General features: G+C 39.5%; 1 protein-coding gene across 2 annotated transcripts in view; it reads right to left on the bottom strand.

Moving 5' to 3' along the window:
- Window positions 1-19,771, bottom strand: part of FBXL17 (F-box and leucine rich repeat protein 17) — a 305,442-nt gene that overhangs the window by 206,151 nt on the left and 79,520 nt on the right. For both annotated transcript variants that reach the window (XM_075739645.1, XM_075739644.1), the window contains exon 5: window positions 10,778-10,885. In XM_075739645.1, coding sequence (XP_075595760.1) covers window positions 10,778-10,885 — 108 coding nt within the window. The remainder of the gene's footprint in view (window positions 1-10,777; window positions 10,886-19,771) is intronic.

Genomic DNA, 19,771 nt, shown 5'->3' with positions numbered 1-19,771 from the left:
CTCCTTCAGGTGCCTCCACCTGCTCCAGCGTGGGGTCCTCCACGGGCTGCAGGTGGAATCTCTACACCTCCTCATCCTTCCTCCATGGGCTGCAGGGGAACAGCCTGCCTCACCATGGTCTTCACCACGGGCTGGACCGTGCACCTGACACCTGGAGCACCTCCTGCCCCTCCTTCTGCACTGACTTTGGTGTCTGCAGAGTTTCTTACATCTTCTCACTCCTCTCTCCAGCTGCAAAAGCTCTCCCTAAGGTGTTTTTTCCCTTCTTAAATATGTTATCTCAGAGGTGCTGATTGGCTTGGCCTTGGCCAGCAGCGGCTCCGTCTTGGAGCCAGCTGGCATTGGCTCTATCAGACACAGGGGAAGGTTCTAGCAACTTCTTGCAGAAGCCACCCCTGTATCTCCCCTGCTACCAAAACCTTGCCACGCAAACCCAATACAGCTCCCTGCATGCTTCCACAATTCCTTTAGAGACGTGCTTTCTTAAAAAATCATAGAATAGAACAGAATTATAGAATCATCTAAATTGGAAAAGGCCTTTAAGATAGAGTTCAACCATAAACGTAACACTGCCAAATCCACCACTAAACAATTGACATAAGATCAATCCTCTTCAGAACTAAAGCCAAATTATTTCTGAAGGAAAGTGCTTATAAGAACTCACTGAGCTTTGAATTCACATCTTTTGCTAATTAAGTTTAATTTTCTTAACACTCTCTGTGTATGTGCCCTCAGGGAATAAACTGCTCTCTGATATAAGCCCCCCAACCCAAATGAGTGATCACAGGAAATAAAAAAATAGCAACCTGAAAAATATGTAAATCACATTTTTTTATTATTATGTCAATAGAATCTACAAACTATTTTTTTAAAAGTCACATACATTAATTTTTACTTAAGAGCTGAAGTAACTGAACTATATTATTGAGATACACCGTGTTCCTGAAACAGTAATCATACATAGTTTAAAGAACTGGAAAATGACTGAATAGTTAGAGGAGACTATTTTCCTGTAGATTGATCTAATGTTCTGCACATTCACATCTTCTAATTTCATCTCTTAAAGTTAAATAAATTGCAGAACATTAAGCTCTCATTGGTTAAATAAGACATACACATTCAAAACCTGTGCTAGAAGTACAGAAATTTAATTTGCATCACTTACAAAAAACAAAACAGAAAAGATTTGTTTTGAAGAGTGTAGGTATTTGTAAAAAAAAAATGCCTGAGAAAAGGGAGTTGAAAATTTATGTTAATCAAGGAAACTAATTTATTCAATAGATTCCTTGGTTTTGTAAGGTACCACAGCAAAACACAATAGGAAAAGTAAATGACATTTGTATACAAGCTGCTACTCCTTCCAAGATGACTGACAATAATAATTTGGTTTTTTATTTATTGCATGCATACAAGTTATGCTACAAAAACCAGTATATCACCCTTTCTTTCTAACATTAAGACCCACTGTAGTGGGGCTATTCGCACACACATACAAACTGCATATATAGTACCCATGTTACAAGGTTATTTCCAGTTTACAAAATCGAGAAGTTGCTGTTGAACTACATTATTGCTGATTCATAGTTACTCTTTGTGTTACTTACTGTCTAGTACCTCTAATGAAACTTTTTTCTGGGGGTAGAAGCTTCACACACCCACAGGGCACTGAAACCCTTTCAAACATGCAATCAGTCTTCTCAGCAATGCCTTTTTTACTTCTTTGCAACTTAAAAGAAACTGCAGTTGGGTTAAATTTCTTTAAATCTACTTAAACTCTTAAAAATGGTTAAAAGAATCTCTTCGGAGGGACAAGTTAACTCAACTTCATTCAACAAAATGGTCAGCTTTAGTCTGACAAGATGTAAAAAGGTTTTCTTAACACAGTCTATAGCACCACATCATTTAAAGAATCAAGCCAATCCTCATGAAGAATTTCCCAGAATCATTATGTTCAGAAAGTTTTACTTAATGACTTTTTGCTATGATTAGAAGACTAACATTTAAAAACACATCTTATTTAATGCAAACAGATTCAAATAAATCATATGCCTTCTTATGAAATATAGTTCATTATATAAATTGATTAAAAAACTGTTTTCTCTAGACCTAGCCAAAGAAGAACAATGCTGTTCTTAGTTAAGAATCATGATCATTTTAGTATTAGAAGGTATGCTGAAATATTACCATAAAAAGAGCATAAAGCAGAGAGCAATTCATGTCAAAACAAATCAGCTATTAAAGAAAGGGACCACACAGTACCTCAGTTTAGAAAAGGCTCCTGCAAAATCAATCTTGTCATGTGTAGATTAGCATTATATATCTGTCAAGCTGATAATGAATGACTCCTAAATATTTGCTCTATAAATCTGAATTTTGATGGACTTCATGCTGGCCACCAACTCGGACACAGGTATGACTGAGTTAGATTGGACATGGCTCTTGGGTAACAATTACGAGACAAAGAAAGAACGAAGATCACATTATTAAAAAAAAGTTTTCCTATATAAACTGACATAATGTGTTGGTGATTAGAAGAATAATTTAGAACTTTTTTCTAATAAGATGTTGTCCAAGGATTCACGCTTATTTAGATGAAAACGTCTGTAATAAACTTTACCAGACGTAGTCTGTCAGAAGTACATGGTGTAGAAGCACAGACAGTTATAACGCAACAAAGCAACTTCTCTTGCATATATATCAGAACTCAAAGGAAGAAGGCTTGGTAATAAAACTGTGTGTATATATCGAGATTTGCTGATGCCAGCTGTTAAAATTCTACTACAAGTGCAACAATTAGACTGCTGAGAGGCAATTACCACAAGAGGGGAAGAAAATACCACCACTTCTGGGGCCAAAGATACAAAATTAAAAAAATCACTACATCACTAGTTAGCATATAGAGTTCCTTATTCACACTTAGCTAATTAAAAAATTTACCCAAATGGTTGATTATTCTGTTTTCAGTGCAATTATCTACTATGCATAGGTACTTTGCAGATTTGTATAGATCTTTGCGTTCACAGGAGAAAAAAAAAAAGTGAAAAGTAAAAATAACCAGCAATAAACTCTTGAGAGACAAGGATTTGAGCAGGGGAGGAAGAGAGAAAACAAGGAAAAAATCATGTAGGGAAAGATAAGTAAATAATAATACAAGTGAGAAAAAAGATGAAACAAGGAAACAATAGTTGGGGATGTACTGAAAACAGAAGATAAAAACTACAACACTATATCCAGTACATGTTCTTCCCTCTGCCACAGAAACAAAGCTGAGAAATGTTGGATTAATTTTTCTGATGTCATAGAACAGATCATTCAGATCTTTTGTGACACTGTTTCACACACTAAAGCAAAATAAAACATTCTAGGTCATCAGAAGAAACCCTTGACTTCAACTATGAATTGCATATATACACACACTCCCTCTTTCTCCTTCTCTCTCCCTGTGTATGTATATGCAGTGCTTCTCATCTTGCCCAATAATTGCTATTTATTTTATGTGCATTTTCTGTAGTTTATAACAACTTCAAGGAAAAAAGGCACTAGTGTAATAACATGGTTTTGCTTAAGCAGCAAATTTTTTTGAATGTCACTATGTTCAGTAAAAAAATAATGAAAATCAATCCTGAATGATTCTTCTTTTTCTAAGATATACACCATTTTTGCTACCATTCCACACATTTAGCTATTAAAAAAGCTCTGTGATTCAGCAGCACTGTAATTCAGAATTTTGAAGTGCCAGTATTTTTAAAGAGAGCTGACATTACTAGGAGAAAAATACAGTAATAATAAACCACTCAATTTTTATACATCCATCAGCCTCAAAGCAATTTTACAACAGAGGCCAGTGCTGCTATCTCCAGTTTGCACACAGGAAGCAGGACAGAAGTGAACTAGCACTGCACAGCCTTGTGGGACACACTCACAGGCCATGCAGAGCAAAAAACAGATTCCACATTCTCTAAGAACATAGGACTGGAATTATTACTAAGCAGTTATGAAGTACTAGTTAAGAACTCAACACAAAATTGACCATAAGACAGACATGATGGTTAGAACAAGAAAAATGATGTCATCAATAAATGAATTCCGGAAAAGACAGATGCAGCAGTTAGAGATCACCTTATTACTTCCCAGATAGTTGTTTTAACTCCCTGCTGGAGCTTATTTCCTCCAAAGAACTGTAGAAATGGAACATGTGTCTGTGCCAGATGCTTCAGTGCAATTCAGAGTTTTAGTTAAAATTGCCTGCTGTACTACGAGGAAGTAACACTTCTCAGAGGACCCAGGTGGAAACACTGCTGAAGTCACTACAGCAAGATTAACCAGGTATCACTTGTCAACAGCTTCAGAGTAAAGCACCCTGAATTCCAATACAATTTCCTAGTCCCTGTACTACTGGGAAATCTCTTACTTGTTCTCTTCCCCCTCGATATATGGCATCATCCCACTTGCCTATATTACATGCGTATGTACCTCAGCTTAGAGTAGCAATAAATGTAAAAAAATACCTTGTAATTGTGCACAGAAAGTCACTCATGCGTGACAGAATACTTGCCAAACCTTACAGAGACATCGTATCATAGAATCATAGAATACTTCAGGTTGGAAGGGACCTTTAAAGATCATCTAGTCCAACGCCTCTGCAATGAGCAGGGACATCTTCAATTAGATCAGGTTGCTCAGAGCTCCGTTCAACCTGACCTTGAATGTCTCCAGGGATGGTGCATCTACCACCTCTCTGGGCAACCTGATCCAGCGTTTCACCACCCTCATCGTAAAAAAATTCTTCCTTACATCTCCTATGAATCTACCCTCTTTCAGTTTGATGTGGTTTAGCCCCAGCCAGCAGCTAGGCACCAGGTGGCTGCTTGCCCACCCCTCCCCGTGGCAGGATGGGGAGGCAAATGGGAAAGACAAAGGCAAAAGGGTTGGGTTGGGATAAAGGACAGTTTACTGGGACAGCAAAGGGACAGGGAAGTAACAACAACAACAGTACTTAGAACATAATATACACAATGCTTGATAACACAAGGCAGTTTACCAACCTGACAAGCAACCAGATGCTCAGCCCATGCTAGACCACTCAGGCTGTCCTGGAGCTGCTCAGACCCACCCCATAACTAGTCCATTTTTATGGGAAGTATGACGTCACCTGGTATGCACTAGCCCCCTGGCCAGCTTGGCTCACCTGTCCTGGCTCCTTGTGAGAATTAACTATCCTAGCCAAAACCAGGACATAGTTTAAAACCATTACCCCTTGTCCTATCACAACAGGCTCTACTAAATAGTGTAAGTCCCCTTTAGGTACTGAAAGGCTGCAATAAGCTCCTGGAGCCTTCTTTTCTCCAGGCTGAACCACCCCAACTGTCTCAGTCTTTCCTCATAGCAGAGGTGTTCCAGGCCTCCGATCATTTTTGTGGCCCTCCTCTGGACTCGCTCCAACAGGTCTGTGTCTTTGTTCTACTAAGGACATAGTTGGACGCAGTACTCCAGGTGGGGTCTCATGAGAGTGTGTCCTGGTTCTGGCAAGGATAGAGTTAATTTCACAAGGAGCCAGGACAGGTGAGCCAAGCTGGTGGGGGCTATTCCATACCATGTGACATCATGCTCACCATAAAAGGGGGCTAGTTGAGCAGGGGCAGGCTCCACGTGGCTCCCGGACGGGCTGAGCATGTGGGCTGAGCATGTCCGATGGGTAAATCGTTCTCTGTTATCACCCATTGTGAATATCTGTTATCAGCACTGTTGTTGATTGTTTTCCCTCTCCCTTGCTGTCCCAGTAAACTGCCCTTATCCCAACCCTCGAGGCTTTTCTGTTGTTTTTCTGTTCTCCTCCCCATCCCGCCGGGGGAGGGGTGAGTGAGCGGCATGTGGCACTTAGCTGCCGGCTGGGGCTAAACCATGTCAGAGTGGAGCGGAAGGGGAGAATCACCTCCCTCGGCCTTCTGGTCACACTTCTTTTGATGCAGCCCAGGATACGGTTGGCTTTCTGGGCTGCAAGCGCACACTGTCGGCTCATGTCCAGATTTTCATCCACCAGCACCCCCAAGTCCTTCTCCACAGACTGCTTTTAATCCCTTCATCCCCAGCCTGTATTGATAGAGGAGTTGCCCTAACCCAGATGCAGGACCTTGTGCTTGGCCTTGTTGAACCTCCTGCAGGTCACAGGGGCCCACTTCTCAAGCTCGTCCACACCCCTCTGGATGGCATCCCATCCTTCAGGCATGTCAACCGCACCTCTGAGTTTGGTGTCATCTGCAAACGTGCTGAGGGTGCACTCAATCACACTATGTCACCGATGAAGATATTAAACAGTACTGGTCCCAGTACAGACCCCTGAGGGACACGTCTCATCACTGATATCCTTCCATACATTGAGCTGTTGACAACTATCCTCCAGATGCAACCATCCAACCAATTCCTTATCCACTGAACAATCCATCCATCAAATCCGTACCTCTCCAACTGACGTGGTTCAGGCCCAGCTGGCAGCTGAGCGCCATGCGGCCGCTCACTCACTCCTTCCCCAGCGGGACGGGGAGGAGAACAGAAAAACAACAGAAAAGCCTCGAGGGTTGGGATAAGGGCAGTTTACTGGGAAAACAAGGGAGAGGGAAAACAATCAACAACAGTGCTGATAACAAATATTAACAATGGGTGATAACAGAAAACAATTTACCGAACCAACGACCGACCACTCAGCCCATCCCAGAACCACTCAGAAACCGTGCCACCCCTCCCCTACCCGACTAGCCCCCTTTTATGGTGAGCATGATGTCACATGGTATGGAGTAGCCCCCGGCCAGCTTGGCCCACCTGTCCTGGCTCCTTGTAAAATTAACTCTATCCTTGCCAGAACCAGGACACCAATGTAGAGAGAAGGATGTTGTGGGGGACTCCGTCAAAGACTTTACAGAAGTCCAGGTAGATGACATCCATAGCTCTTCCTTTTCCACCGATATACTCACTCCATCAGAGAAGGCCGCTAGCTTGGTACCACCTGCCCTTGGTGAAGCCATGCTGGCTGTCTCAAATCACCTCCCTCTCCTCCATGTGCCTTAGCATAGCTTTTAGGAGGATCTGTTCCATGATCTTTCCAGGCACAGAGGTGAGGCTGACAGGTGGACAGTTCCCAAGGTCCTCCTTTCTACCCTTTTTAAAAATGGGTGCACTGTTTCCCTTTTTCTAGTCACTGAGGACTTCACCTGACTGCCATGACTTTTCAAATATCATGGAGAGTGGCTTGGCAACTACATCAGCCAATTCCCTCAGGACTCTGGGATGCATCTTGTCAGGTGCCACAGACTTATGGGTGTTCAGGTGCCTCAGGTGGTCCTGAACCTGATATTCTCTTACTGTGGGAGGGACTTTGCTCCCCCAGTCCCTGCCTTGAGGTCCGTCCACTTGAGAGGTGTGGGAAGAGAGGCTGTCAGTGAAGACTGTGGCAAAAATGTCGTTGAGTACCTCAGCCTTCTCCTCATCCATTGCTGCCAGTTTGCCAGTCGTATACTTCAGTGACAGTAAGCTTTCTTTGACCTTCCTTTTCTGGCTGACATACCTGTAGAAGCCCTTATTATTATTCTTTGCGTCCCTTGCCAACTTCAGCTTCAGTCGTGCCTTGGCCACCCTGATCCTATCCCTACACAACTGGGCAGCGTCCCTATACTCTTCTCAGGATACTTGACCCTGCTTCCACTGCCCATACAATATATCAATATAGCAGAGAAGGCATGGTGTCTTCTCCATGATAAGTATAGTTAAAGAAAAACGTAAGTCAGGCTCTTCCTTGAACATGCTTCACCTTTCAACCCTAGTAAAACTCTAGTTTATACTACACTCTAGGAGCAAGCCAGCAAAAATTCCTTTAACCTGCAAAATATATTTATTCAAAAACATCAGTCATTTCAGAACTACTGCTTTAAGTGCAATACGAGACTTGCAGTAAGCAAAGACATACTTTTTGCCAACAGCACACTACTAGAGAATAGTTTGAGTGCTATTACAATATACTTGGACATTACTTGATCAATCTAAAAAAATTCCAATATACATCAAAAAACAGCTTCAGGCAGGCAGAAGACAGAATCATGAAAAGTGGGACAAGTAAAGGAGAAAGTACTTGATACTACCTATGTGGTTGTATTGGGTTTGTGTGGCAAGGTTTTGGTAGCAGGGGAGGGCTATAGGGGTGGCTTCTGTGAGGAACTGCTAGAAGCTTCCCCTGTGTCTGATAGAGCCAATGCCAGCTGGCTCCAAGAGGGACCCGCCGCTGGCCAAGGCCAAGCCAATCAGCGCCTCTCTGATAACATATTTAAGGAAGAAAAAAACAGTTAGAGAGCGAGCTTTTTTGCAGCTGGAGAGAGGAGTGAGAAGGTGTAAGAAACTTTGCAGACACCAAGGTCAGTGCAGGAGGAGGGGGGAGCCAGAGCAGAGATCCCCCTGCAGCCCATGGAGGGAGGATGAGGGGGTGTAGAGATTCCACCTGTGACCTCGTCGGAAGCCCAGGCTGGAGCAAGTCCCTGGCCGGACCGGTAGACCCGTGGAGAGGGGAGCCCGCGCCAGAGCAGGTTTGCTGGCAGGACTTGTGACCCCGTGGGGGACCCACGCTGGAGCAGTTTGCTCCTGAAGGTGTGCACCCCATGGAAGAGACCACGCTGGAGCAGTTCGTGAAGGATTGTAGCCCGTGGGAGAGACTCCATGTTGGAGCAGGGGAATGTTGAGAGGAGTCCTCCCCCTGAGAATGAAGAAGCGGCTGAAACAACGTGTGCTGAACTGACCGTAACCCCCATTCCCCATCCCCCTGTGCCACTGAGGGGGGAGGAGGTTGAAGCCGGGTGTGAAGTTGAGCCTGGGAAGATGGTAGGGGTGGGGGGATGTGTTTTAAGACTTGATGTTATTTTCTCATTGCTCTACGCTGTTTTGTTTAGTAATAAATTAGATGAATCTCCTTTCTAAGTTCAGTCTGTTTTGCTCGTGAAGGTAATTAGTGAGTGATCTCTCCCTGTCGTTATCTTGACCCAAGCATTTTGTTATACTTCTCCTCCCCATCACGTTGGGGGGAGGGGTGAGCAAGAGGCCGCGTAGTACCCTGCTGCCAGCTGGGCCTAAACCACGACAGTGGTAAATAATTAGCACCCTCACAGGAATGTTATAAGTAAGAAAAGAGTTCCCCTGTTGAGGGGGCAAACAAATTCCCCAATCATTTCTGAGAATTTTAAAAAGTGTAATGTGGTTCAGTGTTATCACATCACTGTCTTTGCAGTATTAATAGCCTACAGAAAGATTCTATAGTACAACTTGAGGGAAGAAACTGGAATCCCCATGTCTTAAGTCCCAACAAAAAGTACATGCACCAATTACTTATTCCATGTGATTCTTTCCAAGTTTTTGACAAAGCAGCCTCCTGGATATCTTCTTAAGGACTGTGTACAACAGTCACTCCTATGTAAATCAGGATTTCTAATAATTTATTATTATTAAACCATATGAAAACCAGAGCTAAATATTATAAGAAAAATCAACATCTTGACTTGTCTTTAATCAAATACATGGAATTATAAAGTCACTTGGTTGAAGGATAAGTATCTATTAAATACTCCATAAATCTAGACCAGAATAATGCAGTAACCAAAGCATGCACTGAAAAGCGATCTCTGTGGGAATTTCCCACAAAGCCTTGGACTTCATAACCGGCCTATGTCCGATATGTAACTTACGTACCTCCTAAACTTATGTTGTGTATATAATCTACAGTTCTACATATATAGTTTTCATAGCACATGAAAATTATTGCATTATTTCTGTCTCCCACAGATGTATGCCCCTTTTACGCATCATTTCAATATATACAGAGTCCTTTCCAAATTACATTCTTTGAGGTGCTATAACTTTACCATGCAAATTAATTTATCTGGCTTATTTCTTTTTTCGTGTGTTCCAAAATGTTTCCAACTCTCCTCTGTCTTCAGCTACTGAGCTGCCCTGAACTGATGGAAATACTTTACAGATATGCTGAATGGTTCTGTATAACAACAAAAGGGCTGCACAGCTACATCAAAAAACCTGCATTTTCTTCAGGCATATTGTGTTTTCATTAAACATGCTCTCCACTTGCTTAAAGAGATCCACAAGATCTCTTTAACCATTTTTATGTTTACCAGAACTTTTCAAATTCAATACTCATTTCTACAGTCATCTTTACCAGCTGTAATGGGTACCATTTTCCCATTTGAACCTTTTTTAAAATTCTTAGCTATATATACTCATTTATCTATCCCAGATGCGTGTCTCCTCTGTTCTCCCTAATGTTTGCATGATCCCTGAATTTATTTTCAGTTATGAATTTTAATTAATATGCTGTTTGTCCACTTCACCCAAGTCATTCATTTTATTGAATGCTTCCATTATTTTCTGCGGGTTCACATCACTCCTCTTACATAAAACAAAAAGGAAATAAAATGTATCTGTCACACTATGTTAAAATACAAAGATGGATATATACAAAATGTATGTACATAGGGGATATACTGTTACAGTAAGGGGTCTATCTAAAACTCTGACTTTTGACCTGAACAATATTATTATTTCTGAGAAGAAGTATCATCCCTTGAATATGTTTTTGCTACAGTGTTTATACACAAGGAAATCTGAATGTATCTGCTCAAATAATGCAAGGTTCATTTATCTTGTCATATTTCTACCTATGACAGTGCTATTCACCACATGTATAAACTTATAAACACACTAATGACTAGCTAAAAGTAGTTACAATACTTACATTGGTGAGGTGAATGACTCCTTTCGATGTAACAGAGCAGCCCATAAAACCAACATACTGCAGCTCAGGACAATGTTCAGCAAAAGCTTTCACTGACTGATCCGTCACCTACAGAAAACATACACAGGTAATAGTTGAATAGGTGATATGAGCACATACTTAATACAGTCTACCATAGTCTAACCAGTTTCTCTGTAACATTGGCGAGCTGCTATTATTATTATCATCACTACTATTATTTATTTCAGGAGTTGAGAGAAAAAATCGGGTATGCACACATCTGTATATGTGCATGAAAAGGAAGGAAAAAGATCATATTTGGCAGAGGAGGATCATCTTCTCGGAAGAGGAGAAGAAACAAATGAAAAGAGAGAATGACGGCCACAAATTCAAATGTTATTGTCATCCTGTTTATCTGCAAATAACCCAAGACACCATTCTATCCATTATTCTTATTAACTATACACAGATATGAAAATACTCACAAATTTATGTTATTGCCATCCTGCAGACTCATGCTATACCCATCATTGACTCTGCACAGAATTCGAATTGTGTGCTATCTTAAGTTTATATTCCTTTTCTAAGCATTGTTACTAAAACAAAGTAATTGATTTAACTTAATGATAACATTACATCTGTTTCCCACATCAGACTTGTATCTCATGGTAGTATACCTTTCTGTCAGTTATCAGTTGAATGGAGCTGTTACCCACCTTATTACTGTGATTTATTTATTTCTACAACTATTTTCTTTCTTTGTAATTTAAATTTTTCTAATAAAATTTAATAACTATGAAACACAACCCATTGCATAAGTGTAATGCTTTGTAGGTAGACTGAATATTCAAAAGGACAACATTTCTGTGAGCTTTGTGAAGAATATAATATTGACATGGGTACATTAAGACAACTGCATATCTTATTTTAAACAACTTTTTTGGGCTTTGGTTTGTTTTAGGTTTGGGTTTTTTTGTGTTTTTCTTTTTTTTTTTTTTTTCCTCTCTGAGATGTATATATTACCACAGCAAATGATGGTAGTGCAAAACACTATGAAGATTTTGAGGCAAAACTATTTTCCAGCCAAACTGCTCAGGAATGTCTCGAATCATAAATCCTGAATGCTGAGGACATTCTCGGTATGTAAAGATGTCTCCTTGTTCTCACAGAACTCAGAAGAAAAAAAAGTTTTGAAACATCTAGTCCACAACAGAGCCTCAGGTGAATACATATACATAGGAACATTATTCCTGCTGTGGATCACTTTTATCCACAGTTCCAACTTGCCTGATTAACATGCCATTTAACTGCACACTGGCAGCACACAGTGACCTTGGTGAACATTCTGGCAGAATGATTCCTGGAAAGATAACCCAAAGATAAGGGAGGCCACCAAGATCATAGGTACAATGCCATATATAAGCTGTATTGGTTGGGGGTTACTGAATATGGTTATAGGTCTAATGCAGCTTTCTCAAAGCAACAATTTCTCAGTGAATAAAGATTTTTATTGTTGCACATCTACCAAACAAGGGTAAAAGGCAAGCCTTTTGAGATTGTGTATTTAGAAGCCAATGAAACTGAAAACAGGCCAAAAGGAAGGGAAAGAGGGTCAGCTGAACAGATTCAGTCACGAATTGGGTAGTGATCATGGTGCATCTCCATAGACCCATGTCTCAGGTCTGCATACTTGAACAAAAAAAAACCCCACCCCAAAAAACAGCATAGTAAGAAATTTCTTCTTTGATTTTGATCTGACATGACCTTACATTCTCATTTTTTCCACACTCTTCTCAGCTGAGGACAGCCACACTAACTATTCAGGAATTTTACGATATTGACTACTAAAAACCTTTGACAAATACTATCGGAAGTCAAAGACTTACAGATTTGCACTATTTAGCATTCTACCAGCACCACAGTAGGTTAACAAAAAAAAAAAAAAAAAAGCTTCTCTTCTCTGTAGAAGATAAACTAAGACCTCTGTTTCAGCTGATGATCAAAGAAAAGGACCCTGTTACAATCTCACCCTCTTCTCTCTACAGTGGATTAGAGCATGATTCTGTTGCGGACAGGTTTGCCCTAGCTAGTGAAAAAAAAAAAGGTAGTAATGAAAAATCAATAGCATAAATGCCTAGCATCACAAATTCATTACAGATCTTAAAACTTTAAAATACAAGTAATTTCTTACATACAGCTGACATTTGGGTGCATGAAGACTTTAAGAAAAAGTGTTTTGAATTACGGTAATAAAATTACTGTGTCTTAAAATATCTTTTGTTCATACTATGGAATTTTCTGCATTCCAAACAAAATTTGTGAAAAAATAGCTTTGGTAAAAGTTAGTAACAGTAGATTATGACTACACATGTTAGCTTACAGATTAGCACTGAACATTTTCAGTGCTCGTTAGATATGCAGCACCTATCTAGTCAGAAAAATATTCTTTGTTACCTCTGTATGCCATGCAAGCCTCATGATTTTCCAGCTTTAGAAAAATTATTTACAATTACATACAAAAGTAGTGTGACATTATCTGAATATGCTTTACAATTACTGCCACTTTAGACAGGCATTTTGCTAATGCAAAGAGCAATTTCTGTCCTCTAAATCTTGACTTATAAATAAAATAGCAGTACATTGAACCTGTTTCTGTCTTTAAGCTGAGTTCAATAACAGATCCCATCCCTTGCTGTCAGCCAATAAAACTCTACCACTGGCAGAACCTGACCTCAAATTTTATTGGGAAACACTGTAAAAATTTTCTCCATCAGCACTGTAATCTAACAGTCAGCATTCTTTACTATATCAGTCTCTAGGAATACATTACTTCTTTTTCAGACCCTATGTCATTTATAGCAATTGATATTTTAATAACGTGATTCCCACACAGACAGTCTGTAACGAAGGCCATTCAATATTCTGTTCAGTTAGCTACTCTTAATGTATGACCACACTCTCCTGTGATTGTACTAGTTGGGAAGGAAAATATACATATATATTTCTGCGTATACATATACATATGCACACATAGACTTACAATTTGACAATAATGGCTTCTCGTAAAATGAATATAAGATACTATGTATAGAAATATCAGATCAATACACATAAACTGAGTATCTAATGAAAGGGTAAAAAAAAGAAATTTATATTAGGTCTTTTTGTTTTCCTTTTTGTAGGGGTGGAGGAGAATAAGAACACGTCATAGTTTGGAACTTACAAACATATGTGTAGCATTATAGTCAAGTACAATTACCTAGTCTTCAGTTAGAATAATTGATAACTGATTCCTATCTTTCCTTATCTACATATGGCTCAAAAAGCAAAATAAAATAAGGTTTGTATGCAGAAGTATTATTTTTCATTATACCTCTTTGTATAAGGGAGAAGGAAGTAGGTAAGTTTCAGACTGATCTGAAACAGACGCAACAAAGCTCAATGTAAAGCTCAAGTAAGTTTCTAAGACTGAAAACAACTATTCTTCTGCTTAATAGACTTTCTTCTATTTCATCATCTGCAGTGTCTAGCACAGATGGTTTATATACATATTTAAACTTTTAAACTCAAACATTCAGGCCAGCTCACTATTTCTACTGTACATAGGTGTCAGAAATAGTAACCTCTTATTGTACAGATGTGTTTTATGCTCCTGAGAGATGGTCTGTTCTGCAGAATGAATGAAAGATAAGTGACTGATGAAAAAAATGCATGGAAAATTAGCAATGGCATGTACACAATTATTATGTAATCTTAACACTGTGTTTTCATAATGCAGTATGTAACTGTATGTTACATTTTTGTCAAAGGCCTCTTCACCACTCAGGAGATAGAACAGGTACATGAAATGTGTATTATAAATATGACTTCCGCAAACTAAAAAATATTTTAGAGTATAAACAACTGACATTCAGACATAATACACAAACAGACTAGCATAATCAAAAAACACATTACAATAGAAAATATACCACAGTTCTACAGAAATTACCCTTGTCAACAAAGATACAGAAATTCACACCCAATTGTTTTATAGATCACAATACTGCTCTTTCAAGAATCTTTAGTAACTGGATTGTCTAGTCGACCTTCACTGGCTTTCATTCATCCTTTCTTGCTCGATGTTCGTCTTGCTTTGAAAAAGTAATACAGCATGATGAGGACAGATTTATAAGTTATGCACTAAAGCACTGTGAATCGGAAATACACTGGTCTGGAACTAATGGCACAGATTTTGTTCGGATTAAAAACATCTATGGTTAGTGAGATATGGTTTAATCATTTTCTTTTTACGTATTGCAGCCTATTATATATGAATTTCAGTTCTGCATTGTTTTACAGAAATCCAATATTTTGACTATTCTGCATGAGACTCTGTAAGTATTAGTTTATTTCACATTCAATAATTAAAGGAGCAAAAAGGAACAGTTCTGAAGAAAAGATTATCATTCAAAAAGAAAGTTTGAGGTACAACAATTCAAGCCTCTTAAATTTCAACTAAAAGCCTCATCATTAATGAAAACTTACAGAAGGCTCAAACAGAAATAACTGAAAGAGTTAGGAAAATATATATAGTACCTGACAGAGAATGAGCACCATGTTCTCTTAAAAAGGTGCACTGCAATGTAAGTAGATCTTAATGTGTATTTTTTTCCCATGTAAAATACATAAAAAGTTTGTCAAAGTATGTAAAATATTCCTTAGAAGACCTAGCAGGATAAACTCTGCCAGAGTAAAATATGTTCTCATGTAAGTACAGTCAGTCTGCCATGAATGTACCATGTAAGTATCTACTGTGGAAGTCAGCACTAATGGTAGAAGAAAATCTTTTTCTCCCATTTCCTTACTCCATAAATCTTTACCTGTCTTGGTGAGACATCTGCTTTACCATACTTATTTTTAGGCAACACAGAAAGAAGGGTCAGGGAGGACTTACTAAAATTGTTTTATGTTTGAAAAGAGATAGGTTTCAAAAAGCTCATCTGCCCATTCAGTCCTAAAACCTTCTTGCCTTACCTGTGCATTATTATATGCTACAGACTAAGCCGTACACACAACCCACTCAGAAATTTGCCCTGCATGAAGCATGTGGCCAGGCCCTCTGATACTGCGTTTTATATTACATACTCAAACAATGTCCATGTTCCCTGATTTGTTTTCCCTGAAATCCTTGCATGACCTAACTGGCCATAATGTACAGTCAGGCTAACCTCAGGCATAACTTTGCTTTCCTCCTTTTTAGCAAAACTCCTGAAATGCATTTATTCTTTAAGATACAAACAAATCACACAGAGCAAAAGCATTTATCCCAGACTAACTCAGCTCACCAGCTTACAAGGTGAGCTCAATCACAAACATAAGGATGTAATACATACAAAAACTGAAACATGAAGCAACCAGATTGCTCATATACAGCAATCTGTACATATTGTAAACAAAGGCAGCGAGGCTACCACTGTTCTATCAGCAAGAAAGACACTAAATATCACTAAATAAAAATTTAAAAAAATAAATAAAATCACAGCAATGAAATAATTTTGAGAGAAACTACCAGACCACAGGTGTGTGCTTACACAGGTTCTTCCAGTTTAGCTTAAAATTTGCACTGTTACCTATATACCTATGTAACCATGAACAGCTTGCATTGATGCAAGATAAAAGCTGTTAAATTTATTGCACATTGTGAAAGGGTGAAGATGGGAATAAAGGCTAGTCATTGCAAAGTACTATGATCAGATGATCCCTCTTAGCCACACAGGGAAAGATGACATTGTTTCTCTTTTGACAAACATTTTTTTACACAGGTTCAAACACAGATCACAATATTAAACTAGAAGTTAAATACTAGCAAATTATACACTATTTAAGACTACAAATACCTTCCTAGTACAATGACTAAGAATCATAGAATCATAGAATGATTAGGGTTGGAAGGGACCTCAGAGATCATCTAGTTCCAACCCCCCTGCTGCGGGCAGGGACACCCTCCACCAGACCACATTGCCCAAAGCCTCACCCAACCTGGCCTTGAACACTTACAGGGAGGGGGCATCCACAACCTCTCTGGGCAACCTGTTCCAGTGCCTCACCACTCTAACAGTAAAGAATTTCTTTCTAACATCTAAATCTCCCCTCCTTCAGCTTGAACCCATTACCCCTTGTCCTGTCACTACACTCCCTGACAAACAGTCCCTCTTCATCTTTCCTGTAGGCCCCCTTCAGATACTGGTAAGCCGCAATTAGGTCTCCCTGGAGCCGCCTTTTCTCCAGGCCGAACAACCCCAACTCTCTCAGCCTGTCCTCACAGGAGAGGTGCTCCAGCCCTCTGATCAGCTTCGTGGCCCTCCTCTGGACTCTCTCCAACAGCTCCATGTCTCTCCTGTACTGGGGCCCCCAGAGCTGGACGCAGTCCTCCAGGTGGGGTCTCACAAGAGCGGAGTAGAGGGGCAGGATCACCTTCCTTGACCTGCTGGTCACACCTCTTTTGATGCAGCCCAGGACACGGTTGGCTTTCTGGGCTGCAAGTGCACACTGCTGGCTCATGTTGAGCTTCTCATCAATCAATACCCCCAAGTCATTCTCCTCGGGGCTGCTTTCAATCGATTCCTTGATTGCGCCAACCCACGTGCAGGACCTTGCACTTGGCCTTGTTGAACTTCATGCGGTTCGCACGGGCCCACCTCTCCAGCCTGTCAAGGTCCCTCTGGATGGCATCCCTTCCCTTCAGCGTGTCGACCACACCACACAGCTTGGTGTCATCGGCAAACTTGCTGAGGATGCACTCGATCCCACTGTCCGTGCCACCGACAAAGATGTTGAACAGAAATTACAAGGAAATTGTTTTAATTTAACCGCTTGTGAATTCAAATACAATTTATTAGAAATAGATTATTTGATTGACCATGATTATAAAACCAACTCTTTTCAAATTAAAATGGGAATATGACACAAATTTATCTTACGCACAAATCCAGATAGAGGGCTCTTTTCCTGTCCCTCCCCCAGAAAACAAAAGGCAGAAAAGGTAAAAAATGAAGTTTATGATTTAAAGATTTATTTCAAACTTAAACTGGAAAATACTTTCCCTATTCAATAGTAGTGATACATTGTCTGCTTTCCACAAGCATCAACTTAAATGGTATTCGTCATAAAAGCTGTGACAAAGTAATTATTATTGGCAAAGATGCATTTAATTCATAAGCCCTCATTGCAATTACAGAACGTTGACAAAAATAAGGCACAGAGAATCTGTCATCATGCTCAAGTTTTCAGGATACCCAAATTTCATCAGCGAACAACGGCAAAGCAAGGCTTATCTTAACTAACTGCCATTGGACAAACTATGTATTTCTTCGCATTCAGTAACACGTATAGATAAACGTAACCATTTGCTTCATCACAAAAGAACTTCAACAACTGTCAGCTCCAAATTGCAGTAGTAAGGGAAGATTTAATAAGTACTGCCAATTTCTATGAGCACCCAAAATAGAGAAATATATTTATATTCCTTCATCTCTGAAGGAAACAGTCTAACTGAAAAGGAAATTATCCCCATTTTTTAAATATGTATTTTCAAAGTTTAGGTTAGATCTTCAATCTTTTCTCAATCTGGGTTTATAAGCTTCGATTGGTTTCTTTTCATTGTAAAAAAGATCTTTATACAAAACAAATGTGTAGCCCTTCATAAAACAGAACGCTGCTGCTAACTAATGGCAGTAAAACTTTTTCATTATTAACTGCAAGGGATGAATGTTAATACATTAATTTAAGTGACTTTACAAACCAGGAAAATGAAACAAAAATTCTTACACAGTATTTTAAAATCAACTTATTTTTTAAATGTTCATTTATTCCAGAAACCTATTTCTTGAAATGGGTCCCACCATTTAAATTGAAATACAAACATGAAATACAGAACCAGAGCCTGTATTGTAAGGCAAAACTTACCATATGAGCTATTCCAGAAAAATCAACAATTCATAACACACAAGGCTAATACAATAATTAAAGCATGGACTTGGAGGAGGCCTTAGCTGCTTGAAGCAGCATCCCAAAATACAGCACTGAGTCTGGCAGTACTCTTTATGTGCTCGCTGCCTTGTATCTGTGAAGCACTAACTCTGTGGCTGTCTCATTTTGAGATTGGAACATCTGCCTGGTGTTTCTGCCCTGTGCACCCCGGACTACCTCAGACTGCATCAGAACATACCCCCGTGATGAGGCTCTGTGCAACACTATGCTACCCCACGCTCACATTTGAGATGAGGAACAGACTGAAAAGGATTGCATTACTATCCTCTCTTTCTTCCTTATACATTAACTCGGGACTTAGTATTACTATCTGCCCATGATATGAGATGAAAGGACAGACAGAGCACAAGGACTAATTTAAAAAGGTGAAAGCAGTATTTTATGTTGTATTTACCAGCTGGCCTCATCAACTACATTCTGGTAACGTTAACTACTTTAAAATACCGCAAGTATAAAAGAAACAAAACCAAACAAACCACAAAACAGTTTTGCAGTATACTCAGTTGAATACTCAAGAGAAGCATAATTTCATTGAGTATCCTTTTAGAATGCGTGTGGATTTACTGTTTCTACCTCGTTTTTAAGAAGATTGAACAACTGGCTATAAAGAACCATGTTCCTGTTTTATCTTGATATTAGTGCAAAGCCTATACAAATTTTTCGCATTTCATCTAATATCATTTTTAGATGTAGAACTCCCAAGTAGCTCAGTTAAGGGCAGTACAAGTACTCCTTCCACTTCTGTGGCACAGAGTGTCACTGCTTAGTCTTACTCTCTTCTCGCTACTGATGACAGAGTCATCAAAACAGATGAGTTCCTCTTCTTATTTTGATCTATTTTATCCCATGACATAACTGATACTAAACAAAGCAACACACTTGGAACACATTAAGTTTGAAATAATAAATAACTACAGACAACCACTATCTTCAAACTGGTTTAAATGTCCAGGTTAGAAAACA

Source organism: Balearica regulorum, chromosome Z, assembly GCF_011004875.1.
Source record: "Balearica regulorum gibbericeps isolate bBalReg1 chromosome Z, bBalReg1.pri, whole genome shotgun sequence".
In the NCBI taxonomy this organism is placed as follows: domain Eukaryota; kingdom Metazoa; phylum Chordata; class Aves; order Gruiformes; family Gruidae; genus Balearica; species Balearica regulorum.
Note: the sequence above shows the minus strand (reverse complement) of the source record. Positions and strands in the feature narration are given on the sequence as shown.